Genomic DNA, 15,245 nt, shown 5'->3' with positions numbered 1-15,245 from the left:
TTTGTGCTTTTTCTAGTTTGTTGAAATAGGCCTGTTTTGCAATGAATTTTCCTCTTAGGACTGCCTTTGCTGCATCCCAGAGATTTTGGATTGTTGTATTTTCATTTTCGTTGGTTTCCATATATTTTTTCATTTCTTCTCGAATTGCCTGATTAATGCAATCATTCTTAATAGGGTGGTTTTTAACCTCTATATTTTTGGAGGTTTTCCAGACTATTTCCTGTGGGTAATTTCAAGTTTCATAGCACTGTGATCTGAATGTGTGCATGGTATGATCTCTATTCATTTATACATATGGAGGGCTGCTTTATGCCCCAGTATATGATCTATCTTAGAGAATGTGCCATGTGCACTCAAAAAGAAGGTGAATTTCCTAACTTCAGTGTGCAGAGTTCTAAATATATCTATCAGTTCCATCTGTTCCAATGTGTTGTTCAGGTCCATTGTTTCCTTAGTGATTTTCTGTCTGGTTGATCTATCCATTGCTGACAGTTGAGTATTAAAGTCCCCTGCAATTAGCACATTTTTGTCAAAAGGATTGTTTCTTTCTGTGATTAATTTTATGTATTTGGGTGCTCCCGAATATGGCACATAGATGTTTATAATTGTTAGCTCTTCCTGATGGAGAGACCCTGTAATTATTTTATAATGTCCTTCTTCATCTCTTGTTACTGCCTTGACTTTGAAGTCCAGTTTGTCTGATATTAGTATGGCTACTCCAGCTTTCTTTTGGCCCCCAGTCGCATGATAGATATTTCTCTATCCCTTTACTTTCAACATGAAGGTGTCTTCCTGTCGAAAATGAGCCTCTTGTAGACAGCAAATAGATGGATTTTGTTTTTTGATCCATTCTGCTACCCTGTGTCATTTGGTTGGAGCATTTAGTCCGTTTACATTCAGTGTTATTATTGAAAAATGTGGGTTTAGAGTCATTGTGTTCTCCCTAGAATTCATGTTTATCGTGGTGCCTCTGGCACCTTGTATTCTTTGCAACATTTCCCTCATAGAGTCCCTCTTAGGATTTCCTGTAGGGCTGGTTTGGTGTCATGAATTCTCTCCATTTTTGTTTATTTGGGAACACTTTTATCTCTCCTTCTATTCTGAATGACAGGCTTGCTGGATAAAGGATTCTTGGCTGCATGTTTTTTCTGTTCATCACATTGAAGATTTCCTGCCATTCCTTCTTGGCCTGCCAAGTTTCATTTGATAGGTCTGTAACCACTCTGATAGGTTTCTTTTGGTATGTAAGGGCCCTTTTCACCCTAGCTGCTTTCAGAATTCTTTCTTTATCTTTATATTTTGCCAGTTTCAGTATGATATGTCGTGTCAAAGGCCGATTCAAAGTACTTCTTAAGGGTGTTCTTTGTGCCTCTTGAATTTGAATGTCTTTTTCCCAGATTTGGGAAATTCTCCGTTATAATTTGGTCCCGTATCCCTTCAGGCCCTTTCTCTCTGTCTTCCTCTTAAGGAATTCCTATGATATGGATGTTGTTCCATTTGATTGTATCACTCAGGTCTTGAATTTTCCTTTCCTGCTCCTGGATTAATTTCTCTCTTTTTTTTTCAGCTTTCTCTTTTGCTATAACTATATCTTCTAATTCACCTATTCTTCTCTATGCCTTGTCAATCCTTGAGGTGGCTGCCTCCAGTTATTCACCTTATCTATAGCCTTTTTTAACTTATCACACCTATTTTCAAAGTGCCTAGTAATTGTCTCTGTTGATTCTTTGATGCTTTTTTCAACCTCAGCGATTAATTTTATGCCAAGTTTTTAAAATTCTTGATCCAGTATGTTGTCTAGATCTGCCTTGAGCAGTTATGTGGCTGTGACTTCCTTCTGGAGGTTTGTCAGGGGAGAGTTCCTTCGTTTTGTCATTTTTGCTAGTTTTCTGTCACTTGTCAGCTTTAGAAAGCTCGTTGTGCACTGTGCACCTTTTAATATTTCTCTGTTAAAGGAGGCTTATTGACTGTCCAGGGCATGTTGTTTTAGGAAATATTCTTTAAATGGTGTCTCTCAGTTTCTCTTGTTGTGCCTTTGAATATTTTATTTCCCCACTCAGCAATATTTGGGACTCGCCATCCTGCACATTTTGGCTTGTTTCTTGGTGTAGCCCTAAGAAGGAAAACAGACAGGCAAAACAGTGGGAACAGAAGCACACAAACGCACAGACAAATCAAACAAACACATTAAAAGGGGGAAAGAAAAGAAAGAAAATGGAGAGGAAGGAGACGAAAAGAAGAGTAGAAGAAAAAAAAAATAAAAAAATAAAAGGAGTCAGAGACAACAAAGGACAGTGGACAGTCTAAAAGTGTATGACCAGTTGAGGGGAGAGGTAAGGATGAGAAACAGGAGAATATATCTGGATTGCAAGAAGGTAAAAAAAAGGGAGAAAGGAGAAAGGAAAATAAGGAATAAAAATTTAAGAAAAACTTAAGTAAAAAAAAGGTAATAACAATAATAAAAATAAGTGCAAAAAAAGAAAAAAATGAAGAAAAAAGAAAAAGAAAAAAATTATTAACAAAAAAACAGCAGCAGCTCCCCCTGATGGATAGGCGTGGTTTGGTGTGGTAGGTCTCAGAGGCTGCTCTCAGAGGCTCAGCCTTGGTGTCTGCAGAGAGTAGAATGGTGGCTTGCCAAGCTCCGCTGAACTAAGCACTGTAGGCCACTCCAATGAGCCCGATCTCCTTGTGCTGCGGTTGAGCTGAGTTGTGTTTTCCAGGCCTGCCTTGGTTCAAAGTTCAAGGACATGCATGCACTTTTATGCAACCACAGATGAGATGTATTTGCTTTGGTGGCTGGCTTCTTAGGGGAAGGAATCAGTTCGTCTTGGCTCAGGCAGGGATTTTGGCTGCCCCTGCCTGAGGCGAGATGCACAGCAGGAAGTGAAGTGCGTGCTGTTAGAGACACAACTGCTGATTCTCAACCCCCAGCCCGGATCGCACTGGGGGAGGAATGAGTTTCTCTTGGCTTCTGGCTGCCCGAGGTGTGCTGCCGGAAATGAGCTGGAAGCTCCTGCAGCCTGAGCACCTGCCCAGGCCTCCGCCACCGCCAACTCCCTGCTGGGATTGCACAGAGGAGGGGGCTATTTTTTCCCTGTTGGCACCTGGGATTCAGGATTCACACAGCCAGTGCTGGGGGCGAGATGCACCGTGGAAATGAGGTGCATGCTCCCACTCCCAAAACCAAGGTCGACGTGAGCGTCCCTGACTCCACTGCCACCTTGGCCGCTGACTCCCTTCCAAGGTGGAGCAGGGCTGGAAGCTGTTTTTTCCCTTGCACCACCTGGGTTTGGGATTTGGGCTACCCAGCAGTTATCTATGGAGTGAGTTTCTCTCTCCAAGCACGTTAAGCGTTCTTTACCTCTTCCTCAGAAACAGTACTATGAGCGTGTTCAGTCTCTCTGTCTCTTTCCTTTGTCTCTTGGGCTCTGCACGTTTGCCCCGTGTTGGGCTGGGGCTCCCACCTCCCCTGCCCCTCTCAGGCTGGCCTATTTTCCAATCTCCCCAGTTCGCACTCACTCAGGTATCTTTGAGGTTCTCTTCTTTCTGGAGTCCATATTTTCTCCTCCCGCTCTTGCAGATGAGAGTAATGTCCTTCTCAGTTCGGTAGATGGGGCAGATGAAGTTTACAGAGCTCCCTTCCTCTCTGCCATCTTGGCTCCCTAGTTTGGGATTTTTAAATTGTGGTGTGTGTTAAGTCATTTCTATCAAGTCATTATTGAAAGATTTATAATTGCTAAGATTTAGAATTACATCATTATCTTCAGATTGGGCCTTGAGTTTTTAATGTCAAGGCAAAGTTTCCTTTTATTTTATAAACTCTGAGATTTGCAGTTTTAAAAACCATAATCATTTAGAGCTGATCTCAGTATAATATAAAGTAATTATGATTAGCATTTATTACATAGCTTGTGTTATGCCTAATGTTAAGCTCTTTGTATGCATATTTGGATTAGTCCTCATAACAGATCCATATCCATACTTTAGAAATTGAGGATATTACCTTTTAACATAAATTTACCTTTATGTGCTGGAACTAAAAGATGTCATCAGTCTTTTTAACTCAAAGTTATTGGTTCTTTAGGTCTGTGTTGTACTGTCCTTTTTTTGTTGCTATTGTGGAGTTAAAAAATCTTTTTGAATTGCATTTCTAATGATTTGATACAATGGGTTGACTTTGGTCACACTGGATGTCAGTTAATAGTAAAGCACACTATATCTTATTCTATCATATCTTTTTTCGGGAAGAAACATAGATTTAGATTATTTTGTGTAACTTAATTCTAGCTTTGAAGTTGCTTTTGGCATTTTGGTGAATTAATATTGATACTAGTATTAGTATAGTAATTAATACTAATGTAATATTAATATAATATTTAATATTGGTACTATATTAGTATAGTAATTAATATTAATGTAATTCATCAACATATTAAATGTTAGAAAATATATAGTGTTTGTGCTTCATCTAATCACTCACCAGTTAAAGTACCTAATCACTTTAATAGCTCTATGCATTTGACAGATACACAAAAAACTTGTAGAGTTTCATTTGGGATGATCTTTCTGACAAGCTCTGTTTTTTCAGGTAGTGCCATTTAGGGGTCCAGATTGAACCAGGCCACTCGTTTATTCTTGTTGCCCCTTATTTCAGTTTTCCTCTATGTCTGCCAGAGTTTCCTTTGCAAAGTGTAGAAATTTTGTTTTTTAGAGTGGAAAAGCCACAGGCAGTGATTCAGGTGGTGTCATTGACCTCACAATGGATGATGAAGAGAGTGGAGCTTCACAAGGTACTTATAAGTAATGGTACCAGTACCAAGGAATGCTTTGTAACATTTTTTTCCTCTTAATCCAGTATAATTAGTGAAGACAGATCTCTACAGCATTTTGTTTAATATATTTGTATCCATTTTAGGATGAGGTTTTTATATGAGAATTTAAAAGTTGAATGAATTTAAAAGTCTTAAATGAATATGAACAAAGCATAGAGAAAAACAGAGCATTTAGGAGACTGTTTAACTTCTGGAGCACCCCTCTTTTTATATCATATATTTCACTTGGTCTTTGCAATAACTCTGTAATGCGCATTTTATAGTTGAGAATAGATTCAAAGAGAACGAGTCAGAGTCAATTAGGGAACTGGGAATCAAACCCAGGTCCTCTGACCCTAAATGAAGCGTTCTTTCTGTGTGTGTAGGTGTGCGCGCACATGCGCACTCACCTGCCCTTTAAGTGTGTACTATCACATGTGGATGTATTTAATTTGGGTTCCTTGAATTAATCTTCTTCAGTATTATAGAAACAGAATGAAGGTGATGTTAAAAAGCCTGCACCCCTAAAATCCTCAATATTATTTTGAGTTACAGTATTTAGAAATTACAACCAGTATTCTCAATTATTCTTCTCCAGTGTTAATATCTGAATAAAAAGTTCAGTGGTTAAATATACTTGGAGGAATGTTGAATTAAACAAAATTGTATGGGTTTTTTTGCTCTTAATATAGACTTCACTGAGCTCGACTATGCTAATTTATAATGAAATTTTTCCAAGAAAGATTCAAGGTATAAAGTATTTCTCAAACTTATTTGCACTACTATTCACAGACATATCTGTAAAACTGTGTGGTGATAATTATATAATGCATATGGAAAATCTAAGATAAGGTAGTAGGCTAATTATTATCTTTTTTCTTATTTTTTTTAATGTTTTTTATTTTTGAGGGACAGAGAGAGACAGCATGAGCAGGGGAGGGTTAGAGAGAGAGGGAGACACAGAATCTGAAGCAGGCTCCAGGCTCTGAACTAGCTGTCAGCACAGAACCCAACGTGGGGCTTGAACCCACAAACCGTGAGATCATGACCTGAGCTGAAGCCGGAAGCTGGACGCTTAACTGACTGAGCCACTCAAGCGCCCCTAATTATTATCTTAAAGACATTAAATTTAAAAATCACCTAACACTTAAATACTTTAGAGAATAAGATCATTCATTGGTTTTAGGAAAGCAAGCTGATTATGTGATAGTAAAATCAATTCTTTGGTATAACTGATGTAAAATTGAAAGACTTATGCCATCATTTGTCACAATTGAATTCATACCAGTATTATTTTTTACATAAAAAGTTTCAAATTATTTGCATTGACTTTTCTTTTTTCTTTTTCTGTTTATAGACAAGTCTAAATATAATGAAACCCTAGAGGACAAAATAAATACATGTTATTTTTTAGAGGACACAGGGCTGATTCTGAAAGTTATCAGTGCCTTTACTGTTGTTCTCTAATAACCCTGCCTTACAGAGTCTTTTTTTATAGCCCCACCTTTGAACCTTAAATTTTCCCATTCTGAAATGTATTGTCTTCCATCAGGACCCAATTAACGTAGCTACAGCCTTAAATTTTATTTACATTTTAGTGAAGAATTCCTTAGGACAGAAATCATTGGGGATCATTTTGGATAGAAGGGCTTTGGTTATACTCTTTACATTATGCCACATAGTGTTAGTTAGTATTTAAGGCTTTTTCTGAGATGCAAATATTTATTTCATAGGCTGTTTAAGACTTTTTTTCGAGATTAGACACTATGCGTATCTTATTTTAAAGACTGGCTAGTGTAAATAAGCAACCACCTGTATTATCAAACAAAAGTACCTAAGCAGCAGTAATTGGAGTTTAAGATCACAGGTGATAAACTCATCGATGTATAGGTATTTGTTTAGGAGAATGTCCTTGATAATAGATACATAGATATATATGAATTAGGAAATGAAATGGCTCTGTATGACAGGATATTGTATTGAGTTTAAAAATAGTATTCATTCATAAAAAAATGTAAAATTCTATTTCTGTAAATGTGAATTAGAAGGTGGGATAGAACCAACAGTGAATTATTTAAGGTTGTAATACGGTGTTTTCACCTGGCAAGAATACACATAATTAAAATAGAAATAAATTGTTTTCTTAGCAGTAAATGTAAGTGAGGGGCAAGCAAACCTAAAATTCACAAATGAAAGGAGAACCTGTATTTTTTTTTCTACCAGTAATTACACTGTCTCATCTTTAATTAATAGAGCCGAAAAAGCTAAATCATACTCCTGTGTCAACCATGGGTTCTTCTCAGCCTGTGTCTCGACCTTTGCAACCCATCCAGCCAGCACCACCTCTTCAACCATCTGGGGTGCCAACAAGTGGACCATCACAGACAACCATACATTTACTACCTACAGGTAAACTTGCTGAATCATTGAGTTGAAGCTTTTAGTTTCACCTGCTGTGAAATATGACTATGGAATTAAGTGGAAAGATTAGAGAGAAGATTAAGGATAACTTTCTGTTATTTTGAGGACAGTGCATCTTTCTGAATGTAGTATAACACAGTTTTGCTGACCATCTTAAGTAACAGTACTAATATGGAGTGGTTATAAAGAAGAAAAATTGTATGTGTCTTGGTCACCTGCCACGGCAAGCCGCCAAAATGGATATAGTTTCTCTGGAAGGAATGGTGTGTTGATTTGTTCTGATTATGCCCATGAAGTAGTAAGTGACTGATGAAATAAATTTTAAGTGATTCTTAACTTGAACTAGTTTTAACTGGCTTAACACTACCATTGGGAGATCTATACGAATATTTTACTCACTGCCTTTCAAGAAGTTATAAATCTGGCATTTTCAAGATGTAGCCTAGATCTCCTTAAACTGGAAGCCAATTAAGACAATTTTTCTTTTTTATGAAATAGCCCATCATTAGAGATTTATCTGCAAAATACTTAAATAAGAATTTTTCTCATTAAGGAAAACATTGAGTTTACATGGAATTTTATCTAGTGAAATCAAAGTGTAAGTCACCAATTTAGGTAATTTAGGAGAATATTATTTATGTAGACAAATCATGTATAGTATAGATAAAATGGGTAAGAAAGAGATGAAGAGATAAGCATTCCTCCTTGTATATTTCCGCATTCTCAAAGCTCACGTTGAAAGTTCAGATGTGTAAAGACTAAAGTAAGTGAAGACTCTAGGAAGTAAGCCATTAATAAAACCTTTTTTATCTTTATCATATTCACTCTTTACCTCCAAATTTATTTTATTATAGAACCCATTTTTCTATATAAAAGTAGATTTATTATTTTTATTATATAGTTAATGTGTGATTATTTGTAAAATATGATAGTAATTCAGGGAATTAATTAACAAGAAAATGTTAACTCCTAAAGTAATTATTATAGTTCCATGCTGTCAGTGAACATTTAGGACTTTTTTGATAGATATATGTTAACATCACTAAAGGCATCAGTGTTCTCTGGAACATATATTAAGAGGAATGCTGGAGTAGAGACTGAAGAATTCTGTATTTTAATTTATATTTTATTGCTTTGAATAAGAGACAGCTCAGTTCACCTAAAGAAAATGTCAGTAATAGAGGCTAGCCAGTTTCTTGGACTGTGAGTATACAGTTACTATTGGATTTATGCCATTAGTAGAAGGCCTAACGGGCCCCAAATTCCACTCTACTAGGAATAATTAAACATGAAAGGGTGAAAATTTGCTGTTTTAAGTCACTCCCTTAAGATCATACTCTTTTTTTTGTGTGACATAGTTTGTTGTCAAATTGGTTTCCATATAACACCCAGTGCTTCTCCCCACAAGTAACCCCCCTCCATGACCATCTTAATTCTTAATCTTCACATGTTTTTTACCTAATCAAGAGTGTGAAGGGCATTGGGCGTGGTTGAGACAGCCTTTCCTTTGGAAGCTTGGATTATAATAATAGTAGTATTAATTTTGGTTGGCTTTACCACTTTTATCTTTCAATATTACAAAGGAGACTGTCATCTATATTTCTCTCTTTATTGTAGTTAATTAGATTTTGTGTGACATTAATTACAATTAATACTATTTACTTAACATAGAACTTAACTGCATTTTGGTATGTTTTTTTGCTTTTCATTAGCTCCAACCACCGTGAATGTAACACATCGTCCAGTAACTCAGGTGACTACAAGACTCCCTGTACCGAGAGCGCCTGCAAACCACCAAGTGGTTTATACAACTCTCCCAGCACCACCCGCTCAGGCTCCCCTGCGAGGAACTGTTATGCAGGCTCCTGCTGTTCGGCAGGTCAATCCCCAAAATAGTAAGAGACTCTTTTCTTGTGTAGGGCCCCAAGTTACATGTAGTGCTTTAGCATTTAACTGGCTTGTATTGACAGAGATATCATAATTAAACTAATTTAATTGTTTTCTTCTCTTTGGAGAGTTAACCAGAAAATTGGACACGTATATTATATGTGTGCTTCATGTGTTGTCTTCAATTTAACTGTATTTATGGCCTATACTCTCAAAATACTCTGTTTAATACTGGTCTGCACTCTGTTAAGAGATACCTTGCCTAATTAAAATGGGAAAGATCAATTGTGGCTTGGCCCAGATAATGAAAATAGTGGTAAAGAATAGCCTCCAATGAGAGAGTCTTAAAAGTATGGAAGGTGGTTGAGAAGGTAAATTAAAGGTCAGAAAATGTTAAAGGAAATCTGTTGTTTACATGTGCATGCACACACACCTAACACAATTATTTATATACATATATACACACATATACATGTATTTTATATATATGTTATATTCAGTAAAATATGCCTATAGAGGTTTATATAACAAGCATACATAAAGGTTTTATTTTAATGTTTTTATTTTATTTTTGAGAGAGAAAGAGAATGAGTGGGGAGGTGCAGATAGAGGGGGCTGCAGAGGATCCAAAGCAGGCTCTGTGCTAATAGCAGTGAGCCAGGTGTAGGACTCAAACTCATGAACTCAGGTTATGACCTGAGCCAAAGGTGGACACTCAACTGACTGTACCACCCAGGCTTCCCCAAAAAGCATTTAGTTTGATAAAATTTAATAACCAGGGCAAATTTAGCTATTTAAAGAAACTGCCATCATTATGTGATAATTTCCAGGAGAAAATAAACTAAGAAAAGTTTCTGATTCACAGTCTGGCCTCAATTTTCTTAAGCTTACAAGGGTTTTTTCTGGGAAATCAGTCAGTATGGTCATGAATGAGTTCTGAGAAACTGCACTCACCATAGTCAAGGTACCAGGCAGGACTATATAGCATAGGCCAGGAACTATATATATGGCAGGAATGTGGTCCAGGCAGTAGGCAACTAAATTGTCTGCTTCTAACAGATGTATTCAGAACAGTTCATCCTAGCACAGCAGGATGCCCGTTTTTCCCCCCAAGTGCCCATGGAGCATTCTCCAGAATAGACCACATAGTAGAACATAAATTAGGCCTCAACTAATGACTGAGACCACACTATGCATATTTTCAGACTATAATGCTATGAAACTTGAAACCCCACAAGAAAAAATTTGGAAAGACCACAAATACCTGGAGGTTAAAGAACATACTACTAAAGAATGAATGGGATAAGCAGGAAATTAAAGAAGAAAAATAATACATGGAAGCAAATGAAAATGAAAGCACAACAGTCTAGAACATTTGGGACTCAGCAAAAGTGGACATCAGAAGGAAGTCCATGACAATACAGGTATACCTCAAGGAACAAGAAAAGTCAAATACACAACCTAACCTTACACCTAAAGGAGCTAGAAAAGGAACAGCAAATAAAGCCTAAAGCCAGCAGAAGAAGGAAACTAATAAACATTAGAGTACAAATAAATTACAGAGAAATAACAACCAAAAAACTTCAATAGAACATATCAACAAAACTAAGAACTGGTTCTTTGAAAGAATTTAAAGAATAGTTAAACTCCTGGCCAAACTTAGAAAAGAGAAAGGACCCAAATAAATGAAATCATAAATGAAAGAGGAGAGATCACAACCAACAACACAGAAATACAACCAATTATAGTATTATGACAAACTATATGCCAACAAACTGGATAATCTGGAAGAAATGGACAAAACTCACAAACTACCAAAACTAAAACAGGAAGAAACAGAAAATTTGAACAGACCCATAACCAGCGAAGAAATTGAATCCATAATCAAAACTCTCCCAACCAACAAGAATCCTGGGCCAGAGGCTTCCCAGGGGAGTTCTACCAGACATTTAAAGAAGAGTTAATACCTTTTCTTTTCAAAGTGTTTGAAAAAACAGAAATGGAAGGAGAACTTCCAAACTTCTTCTACAAGGCCAGTCTTACCTTGATTCCAAAACCAGACAAAGACTCCACTTGAAAAACTATAGTCAATATCCCTCATGAATATGGATGCAAAAATTCTCAACAAGATACCAACAAATTGAATCCAACAGTACATTAAAAGAATTATTCACCATAACCAAGTGGGATTTATTCCTGAACTACAAGTGTGGTTCAATATTTGTAAGTCAGTCAATGTAAGTCATCTCAATAGATGTAGAGAAAACATTTGACAAAATACAGCATACGTTGTTAATAAGAACCCTCAACAAAGCAGGGATAGAGGGAAGACACCTCGACATCATAAAGGCCATATACAAAAGACCCACAACTAATATTATCCTCTATGGTCAGAAGCAAGACAGGGGTGCCCACTCTCATCATTGTTATTTAACATCGTCATGGAAGTCCTAGCCTCGTCAATCAAACAAAAAGAAATAAACAACATCTAAATTGGCAAGGAAGAAGACCAACTTTCATTATTTGCAGATGATATGATATTCTATAGAAAGCCCAAAGGCTCCACCAAAAAATTGCTAGAACTGATACACAAATTCAGCAAAGTCACAGGATATAAAATCACTGTGTGGAAATCTGTTGCACTTCTATATACCAATAATGAAGAAGCAGAAAGAGAAATCAAGGAATCAGTCCCATTTATAACTGCACCAAAAACAGTAAGATAACTAGGAGTAAACCTACCTAAAGGGGTAAAACATCTATACTCTGAAAACTGTGGAATAGTTCTGAAAGAAATTGAAGGGGACACCAAGAAATGGGAAAACATTTCCTGCTCATCAGTTGGAAGAATGTCTATACTATTCAAAGCAGTGTGCACATTTAATGAAATTCCAATCAAAATACCACCAGCACTTTTCACATAGCTAAAGCAAACAATCCTAACATTTGAATGGCATTACAAAAGACCCTGCAAAGCCAAAGCAATCTTGAAAAAAAAAAGAAAAGCTGAAGGCATCACAATTCCAGATTTCAAGCTATATCACAAAGCTGTGGTCATTAAGACAGAATGGTACTGGCGCAAAAACAAACACTTTGGTCAGTGGAGTATAATAGAAAGTCCAGAAATGGATTCACAACTGTATATGGTCAACTAATATTTGACAAAGCAGGAAAGAATATCCAATGGAAAGAAGACAGTCTGCTCAACAAATGGTGTTCGGAAAACTGGATAGCTACCTGCAGAAGAATGAAACTGGACCACTTTCTTACACCATACACAAAAATAAATTCAAAATGAGTCAAAAGACCTGAGTGTGAGACAGGAAGCCATCAAAATCCTAGAGGAGAAAATGGGCAGCAACCTCTTTGACCTCCACCATAGCAGCTTCTTATAGATATATTTCTGGAGGAGGTAGAAACAAAAGCAAAGATGAACTATTGGGACTTCATCAAGATAAAAACTTCTGCACAGCAAAGGAAACAATTGACAAACCTAAAGGCAGCCTACAGAATAGAAGATATTGGCAAAGGGATTTATTTCATAAGGGCTAGTATCCAGGGGGTCCTGGGTGGCTCAGTTGGTTAAGCATCCGACTCTTGCTCAGTTCAGGTCTTGATGTCAGGGTTGTGCAATCAAGCCGCACATCAGCTCCACACTGGGTGTGAAGACTACGTTAAAAAAAAAAGGGGGGGGGTTATTATCCAAAATCTAAAAGAATGTATCAAACTCAACACCAAATAATTCAGTTAAGAAATGGGGCAGAAGGCTTGAACAGACCTTTCTTCCAAGAAGACCTCCAGATGGCCAATAGACCCATGAAAAGATACTCATCGCCACTCATCAAAACCAGGGTGATATAACACCTCACACCTTTTAGAATGGCTAAATTAACAATACAGAAAACAACACATGTTGATAAGGATATGGAAAAAGGGGAACCTTCTTAAACTGGAAAACAGTATTGAGGTTTCTCAAAAAGTTATAAACAGAACTACCCTACAACCCAGAAATTGCACACTAGATATTTACCCAAAGAATATAAACATACTGATATGAAGGGGTACATGCACTCCAGTACTTACAGCAGCATTATCAACAACCACCCAACTGTGGAGAAAACCCAAATGTCCATGTAATGATGATAAAGATGATGTGGTACTCACATGTGGAATTTAAGAAACACAATTATTTACATATGGGGAGGGGGAAAAATAGGGAGGCAAACCATAAGAGACTCTTAATTATAAAGAGCAAATTGAGGGAAGGTGGGTAGGGAATGGGATGAATAGGTAAAAGGTATTAAGGAGGGCGCTTGTTATGAGCACTGGCTGTTATAGGTAAGTGATGAGTCACTAAATTCTATTCCTGAAGCCACTATTATACTAAATGTTAACTAACTAAAATTTAAGTAAATGCTTAAAAAAAAATTGTCTGCCTCTGTTGCCCTAATATATGTCAAAGTAGTTTTCTGTTCTGTGAATCAAGTATCTTCAGCTGTTCAGCATGACATGGACAGAAAGTGAAGGACCTCATTAAAACACATCAAGGATAACTTAGAGCTGAGATTTCTCTCCTAGTTGTAAAGATGAGACAGCAGAGATATTTTTGAAGACAGCCTCACTTTGTCTGCCGTCAGAATGACACTGCTCCGTTCTCGCCTGTTCGCCTCCTGCATGTGACAGTGCCACCATGTTCTTCTGTTTTAAGATTTTTGTTCATGTCCTCTTGGTAGGAATTCCATTCATTTTTTCTTCTGAGTTGGGTCTCGTGTTTCCTGTATCTCCTAAGTTTTCCCTCTTTCTTGATTTTCTCTCTCATAATTGGTGGCACACATCTTCCAAGGACAACTTGAGAAAGGATTCATGGAGGTAGATTTTTTTGGTTGCTTGCATGTAGGAAAATTTATTTCGATTGAGTATAGGTTTCTAGGTTAGAAATATTTTTCCTTCCATATTTTATATATAAGCAGAACTTTTCTGGCTTCAAATGTTTAATCAGTGTTTTACCAAATTTAGGATAGAATTCTAGTTTTATGCCTTCATTCTGTTTTGTAGGTGTCACAGTTCGAGTGCCTCAAGCAACAACATATGTTGTCAACAACGGACTAACCCTGGGATCAACAGGACCTCAGCTCACAGTGCATCACCGACCACCGCAAGTGCATACTGTAAGTGTTGAGGCTTCAGTTTCCAAAGTTGTTTTCTGTAGACCTTTCAGATATTGTAGCTAGCATTCATTCTTCAGGCAATAAAAGTTTATTTAAGAAAACAGATCTTATGAACAAATTTTCTTAGGGATGTTGGTCATCAAAGATCATTGAGTCGCTTGTGGACAGTGGACAAGAGTCCACAACTGGTACCTGTGAAGTGAAATAGAGCGTTTTAAACTCATGGTTAAATTAAAAAGAGTAGTTTTGAGTGTTTAAAGAGTATTTTAAAAAGTATATTTTTCTGGGCACCTGGGTGGCTCAGTTGGTTGAGCGTCTGATTTCGGCTCAGGCCATGATCTCATGGTTCGTGAGTTTGGGGCCCACATCGGACTCTGTGCTGACAGCTCAGAGCCTGGAGCCTGCTTCAGATTCTGTGTCTCCCTCTCTCTCTCTGACCCTCCCCCACTCATTCTCTCTCTCTCTCTCTCTCTCTCTCAAAACTAAATAATAAACATTAAAAAATGTTTTTAAATAAATAAAAAGTATTTTTTCTAACTTTATTCTTTTCCTCAAAACCTTATCAGTTCTATCTGGTATATCATCATCACTTTATTGGTTTTTTATTAATCCCGTGGCATTGGGAATTCATTTATGAAGAGAGAACGCAGATCAAAGATTTCCCCTTAGATTTAGGCTCCAAAACAATATCACAATCCTCTGTGACATGATTAGAACAGCATTTGGTACAGTGTAAAAATGTAAGTGGAAATGTGGGCTTTATGAGAAGGGACGAGATTGAGGGTTCATATCACTTTTCACCCAAGTGTCCTTTTTTAAGTATACATAATAACAGCCAGCATTTCTTGAGCATTTCCTCTGTGCCAGGCACTGTTAATATACTTGGCCCTCACTCAGCAATCCTTTAGGACTCTTGTCTCCTTTTTTATTTTTTATTAACGATATGCATAAAGAGGTT

At 37.1% G+C, this 15,245-nt stretch overlaps 1 protein-coding gene across 4 annotated transcripts in view; it reads left to right on the top strand.

Moving 5' to 3' along the window:
* ATF7IP (activating transcription factor 7 interacting protein) overlaps positions 1-15,245 on the top strand; it is a 117,039-nt gene that overhangs the window by 94,837 nt on the left and 6,957 nt on the right. For all 4 annotated transcript variants that reach the window (XM_029954955.1, XM_029954954.1, XM_029954956.1 and 1 more), the window contains 4 exons: positions 4,712-4,790; positions 7,065-7,220; positions 8,945-9,127; positions 14,175-14,287. In XM_029954955.1, the coding sequence (XP_029810815.1) occupies positions 4,712-4,790; positions 7,065-7,220; positions 8,945-9,127; positions 14,175-14,287 (531 nt within the window). The remainder of the gene's footprint in view (positions 1-4,711; positions 4,791-7,064; positions 7,221-8,944; positions 9,128-14,174; positions 14,288-15,245) is intronic.

This window comes from Suricata suricatta, chromosome 10 (genome assembly GCF_006229205.1).
Source record: "Suricata suricatta isolate VVHF042 chromosome 10, meerkat_22Aug2017_6uvM2_HiC, whole genome shotgun sequence".
Taxonomy (NCBI): domain Eukaryota; kingdom Metazoa; phylum Chordata; class Mammalia; order Carnivora; family Herpestidae; genus Suricata; species Suricata suricatta.
Note: the sequence above shows the minus strand (reverse complement) of the source record. Positions and strands in the feature narration are given on the sequence as shown.